Below are 6,080 nucleotides of genomic sequence, written 5' to 3'. Positions count from 1 at the left end.
TACATATTTAAAGTTATCTTTTTTTTAGAAAGTCATATTATCTGTAAATATCTTTAGGGTATGAGATTCCTCTATTATTTAGTTTAGTCTTGTAGTTCTTAAGAGGCTTGCATGTACATGAAGAAGAAATTCCCCAGGGATAAGTACACGTCAAATTAGGACATTTATTTCGAGTCAAGGGAGAAAAACAAGTTAAACAGGAGTCTGCAAAATGTATCCACGTGTTCTGGAGCTCAAAGTGCTTATAGTTTGCTCCCATCTAAGGAGATTTCATTTTGGGAGCTGGTGTTGGATAGGGTACAAGTATCCACCATTTTCTACAGCATTTTTTTTCTTCATCACATACACCAATGGTATCATCTGAGGTGGTGCATCCTCCATTTTTGCACACCCCTTTCAAAAGAATACATTGTTTTTGTCCCGGAATCACGCCAGTTCTTGCTGCACAGGAAGAGATTTGACAACATCATTATATCACTATCATGATAATGCACAAATAGCAATAAACTTACAGAAGGATGGCTTTGGGATAGAAGAGATGATATTACCTATATGAAAGGATCAGATTCTTAGGCAAAAGAAGTGCCATTTTGGGGGAGAGAGTCTAAGACTATGAGACTATACACATCTTGGAGAGGGAAGGCTGATTTCTAGAAACCTTTAGAGAGTTGCCCTCATCTGGGGCAGTACCCTTTGAAATGTGTGGGGTGATTTGTTGTCCCCATGACTAGGGAGGCGTCCTTGGTATTTAGTGGGTAAGGCACAGGGTTGTTAAATTTCCTAGCTAGTGAATTGTCCTGCCCCAAATGCTGTATTGTTGGCATAAAAATCTGTCTCAAAGGAAGTATTCATCCTTCCACCTTCCCATCTGTGCTTACCTCCCCATCCATGCTTACAACATTGTGATCATGTGGCACATGTTCTCATCTTCATCTCCTTTTGTAGAAAGTTTATCAATCCTTTAAGTTCCATCTTACCTAATTTCCCAATTTCAGAACTATGCAAGAAACACATTTTCTATGTTGTTCAACGCCTCCTATATGTATATACATGGAGACAATTTCTCTCAGAGCTTAAAAATATTTTTCCTTAAAACATATCCATGTTTTCTTAATTCACTCGGCTGCTGAGAAGCACATAACTAAGTGTGTGCTCCAATACAGTAGTTTTCTGTAGTCTCAGAATCTTTCCTGTAGCCTTTCTAGCACAAGAAGGTTCATTCTCTTTCCTGTGGATCACGGTGGATGTTACATAACAGAGACCCTTCTGTTCACATTCATTAATAGAATTTAGTTCCTGAACCATCCTATTAACCCACCTGTATCTCATTTTGTCTTTACTGTCAAAGACAGTATAATAATATACTAATCCTGACTGGCTTCTTTGATTCCCTAACTTCTACATCCTGACTAACAGCTTGACCAGTTTTTGGCTCTGAATCTTTCTTTCTTTTTTTTTTTTTTGTATTTAACTCAGGCTTTCATGATTCTTTTTCCATTCTGTAGAAAAATATCCATAGCCAAAAAACCATTCCAGCTTTTTGTAACTGAATTTTCAGAACCTGTGCAAGACTGTGTTCTGCTCTTGCTAGAAGATCCGACCTGGTACCACCTGGTGGTATACTCTGCTCTCAGGCTAGCCATCCACAAACTCAGGTCTCTGTGCAACAAGAGAATGGCACCATGGAGGAGCTGGAGAGTATCTTGTGGTGCTTCTGGAAGAGAAAGTGCCTTTGAGGGAGAGAGCTGAAGTTCTCACTAGTCAGTTGTGGAAGGCACTGGCTCAACTGCCTTGTCTACACAGAATACAGGTTCAGCAGCATAGCTTCATGCTCACCTTGTTGCTAGCTGTTAGTCTCTCCCCTGATAACTTCATCCATGCACTTAATGTAACTCTGGTGAGATTTTCAGGTTTTCTAGTGAAGCTAAAGTCAAGAGTTCTTAGTACTGGGCAAGACACAGTGAGAAGCAGAGTCTGATATCAAGGAGGCCTCTGTATATGAACTTAGAGGCATTTGTGAAGTGTGAGGTGGAATGTGTGATTCTGCAGCTGAAGCCAAGAGACCTAACCTCTCCTCAGTGGGATAATCTTGTCACCCACTATACTAGAAAGTTCAGCTTCCTGATGCAGTACATGGTCTAGGATAGTACCAACCTCTCTACTTGGGAAATGCCTTGTGCTTGAATCAAAAGGATCGAAACACTTCATCCTACCAGTGATGTGCTCTCTGCTAAATATGAGGCTTAATTTAAGGAGGTTTTATCTGAACAGCATGCCAGAGTTATAATCTCCCTTCCAACAATGACTGTGACATGTCTTCATGGTCAGGCACAAGTTCAAGTGAAAAAGATAATACTAAATTACCTGGTTCATGAGGAAGAGCACTTTTTCCTAGATATTGACATTTATTTTCAGACTTATTGGCATAATAATAGATATACAGAGCAATAGAAGAGAATGGCTCTCATGGATTTCAGAATTTATATGATATTAATATGTTATAATGGTTATATCACATTGCACTGGGAGAAATGATAGATATTTAACAATTGCTGTTGGGAAAGGAAACAATTTAGGTGCTTGCTTCATATTGTATCACAAGGTGAAGTTTGGAATTTTGATACCCTAATTCCTTATGATTGTTATTTATACCCTCTATCTATTTTCACACAGTTGCTAGTGGTTTCTCAGGCTTAATTCCATGTATTTATCTTAAAAGATGATTATCTCAAGATTAGAAAAGAAGGAAGCTACTGTAAACTTAAAACTTTCTGTGGCGGAACTAGGAAGAGAGACTAAAGGAAGAACAGTGGAAGGAGTGAGAGAAAGGGAAAGAGCTGTCAAGGAAACTCACCAGGCCTATAGGCTGCCTAGAACCTGCAGATAATCCTAGTTTGTGTGCATAAACCAAAAACCCCAGGGTTATCTAGACATCAGTAGTGACTCTTTCCAGGTATAGAGTGAAGTCGGATTGTCTTGCCCTCCTTGTTCTTCAAGTGCCCCCTACAGACATAGCTTTGGTGCCATACAACTTTTACTTTTACTAATTCCATGAAATGCTTGGCACATTTTCTAGTATAAACTAGTGCTCTCATATAGCAGTCTTCTGGCAGTTCCCTGAACATACCCTATGCTGTTTTCTGCAGCAATGACATTGTTTTGGCTTCTTCCTCTGCCAGGAGTGTTGAGTGCTCCTTGCAAGGAATTCATTCACTAACCCTTATCTTTCAGTTTTTGGCTCAAAAGGAATGCCTCAAGGAAGTCTTTGTCATTGCAAATAAACAATGACCACATACAATAGGCGCTCATAATACTCTGTTCCTCTTCATTGCACTTATTAAAATATATAATTATATATTAATTTGTGTAAGAATTTGACTAACGTCTGTTTTCTGTGTTGTGAGAAGACACTCCTTTTGTATCCGGTTGTATCCTGAGTATCTAACACGGTCTTCATAAAATAACAGGTGTTTAGTAAATATTTGTTACCACTGAATGCAGTTAAGTATACCTTGACCCCACACATATTTCCTCTCTCTTATTCCTTCTAAAACCTCTTGGTTTCAGCCTGTTTTTGACTATCGGGTCCCTAATCTTGGATGTACTATTGTATTTGTGGGTATCCAGTCTTGTCATTACTATATTGGCTTCTCTAAATGTTAGGCCTACATTTCCTAGAATTCTACTTTCGCATCAGTTATTTTTCTGGCCTTTGCTCTAGGACAAACTTTTTCTCAATTTGCTTCCCACCCTAAGACTGAACCACTGCCATATCTCTTTGGACACTATAATGGTGTGTTTTGGCTAGACCTTTAATTTCAGGAGATCTATCTCTCCTTAACATTTTTTTTGTGTGTGTGAGGAAGATCAGCCCTGTGCTAACATCTGCCAATCCTCCTCTTTTTTTTTTGCTGAGGAAGACTGGCCCTGGGCTAACATCCATGCCCATCTTCCTCCACTTTATACGGGACGCTGCCACAGCATGGCTTGCCAAGTGGTGTGTCGGTGCGCGCCCAGGATCCAAACTGGCAAACTCCAGGCCGCCTCAGCGGAGCACACGCACTTAACTGCTTGCGCCACCGGGCCGGCCCCTCCTTAACCTTTTTTTTAACAAAAGACCAGGCTCATAACATGGGCTATGCTTGAGTGGAAACAGTCATTTATGTTCAGCTGAATTTTGCTTAGGTGGTGGATGGAAAGTATGAGCGAAAAAAAAAAAAATTCACTCATCGACCATGCAGACATAATTACCTTGGGCCAAGTGCTTCCAGCTATCTGAGATTTATAGCCATTTATCTGATTTTAAGGAACATAGAGCAGGAAAATCTAAAGACTAGCATAAATAGTCCAAGAATAATGCCAGAATATTCAGATGATTCAACATGCCTGCCTCAAACACTGAAGGAAAGGAATCTGGAGGTAAGCGAAGTAAGATGTTTTAGAGACATTGTATTTTCCAAAAGAGGAAACTTGAAAATCTCCTTAGATTCCTCAATATCTAATCGGAAGATTTTGAAGTAAAAAGCCTGACAGAAATTATGCTTGCTACTTTATGGGCATACCCACTCCTAGAGATTGATGGAAACAACACTGATCCAGATTAAAGATACATGGTTCTAGCCGCAGTGTTGCCACTACTTATGTGACCTTAGTAAAATAATTTTCTTTATTTGGACATGGATTCTCTTATTTGTAAAATTAAAGAATTAACCATTAAATTGCCTTCTGATTTTAAGTCATTAACATAATATAGTTTTACATTAGCTGTTGCTACAAGTGTGTCTCGCCACAGTTGTGTCTTCTGACAGAATCGAGAACCAAATGAGAATTACGTAAACTCCTTCAGGCAGAGACAACTAGACGTCAGGTAGATCCCAAGATATTCATAGATTAGGCAAAGATCACACAAATGAGTATCTTTGATTGTATTTAAAAGGATCTTAGAGATGAACCGAGAAAGAGTGAGCGTTTTCCAGATTTAATCTATTTTCACTGACCACAGACAGTATTTTGAGGGGAGTGAACATCCTGCCATTAACAGTGGAGAAAAGAATTTTATCAGTTCTCACAAGGATCTGGAGGAACCAACCTGAAGATGACCACATTCCCTTTTTCGTTTGATTTTACATTTTAACACTCAAATTTCTGAATCATGTATCCTAATGGTGTAACTCAGAGTCTTAAAATGCTTCCTTTATATTTTGCCTTATGCTAGAAATTTTGCCGTTGAAGCTTCATTCCACTGTTTATGCTTTTTCCAAATTCCCCTACTCCCTATTGTTTTTTATCTTTTTTTTAATAACTTGATGCAATCCTCTTTTGGTGAGCTCTGTCTTATGAGTCTAGCTTCTAGCCTTCACAGATATTCTTCATCAATAAACTCTTCATCATTTCCTGTCACTAACCAAGTCTAACCAATAGCTGCCATTTTCACTCTCCTTGTTGGAGATTGGGACCTGGTAAAAGCTATTTGATTTGTATGCTAAGCCTTAACTCACGTGTCAAAGTCTCCACTTTTCTATCTCTATTTGAGCACCATTGTCTAATCATGGAGCTCTTGGATCTTGTTTTCTGTTGATGGAAATCTTTGTCCTGCTTTGCAATTTTAGCCTCATCAGTTTTAAGGGAGATGACCATGTTGGACTTCTGAACCCCTAAGGCTGTGCATTAGGGTTTGAGTTAAGAAGGCCACAGTATAATTAAGCATCCCAGTAGGCCTTCTAAGAAACCTACCTCTACAATTATTTACCATCTTACCTTTTGGTATTATTGTCACAAAGAAGAGGAGAGCAGAAAGAAGGGAATGGAGTCTCATGGTTGAATGCCCAACAGAGAGGTGAGTGATCAGGGGTAGTGGAACACAGGGCCTTTTATTTACTTCTGGGTGACTGAGGTTCCTTTTGGTCAGTGAAGCTTAACAAGGAAGAAAAGAAAATAGCTTCCGTTGGAATATTTCCAAACCCTGGAGTCACTAAATTTGGTGACAAATTAACCTAATTATAGGAAACCAGATGGCTAACCCTTTACTTTTCCTATGGGTTCTCAAATTACCCAAAGGTCAGTATCTTTGGCCAATTGTC

The 6,080-nt window shown here is 39.2% G+C and overlaps 1 protein-coding gene across 1 annotated transcript; it reads right to left on the bottom strand.

Annotated features, from left to right (window-relative positions):
* Positions 1 to 259: 259 nt before the first annotated feature.
* Positions 260 to 5,815, bottom strand: LOC131394119 (beta-defensin 130B-like). The gene is made up of 2 exons (XM_058525386.1): positions 5,758 to 5,815; positions 260 to 441 (listed from the first exon to the last, which is right to left on the bottom strand). Exons 1-2 carry the CDS (start codon positions 5,813 to 5,815, stop codon positions 260 to 262), a joined length of 240 nt encoding a protein of 79 aa, XP_058381369.1.
* Between the last annotated feature and the right edge of the window lie 265 nt (positions 5,816 to 6,080).

Source organism: Diceros bicornis, chromosome 29 (assembly GCF_020826845.1).
Source record: "Diceros bicornis minor isolate mBicDic1 chromosome 29, mDicBic1.mat.cur, whole genome shotgun sequence".
NCBI lineage: Eukaryota > Metazoa > Chordata > Mammalia > Perissodactyla > Rhinocerotidae > Diceros > Diceros bicornis.
The sequence above is the reverse complement of the archived record's forward strand: the minus strand, read 5'-3'. Positions and strand labels throughout refer to the sequence as shown.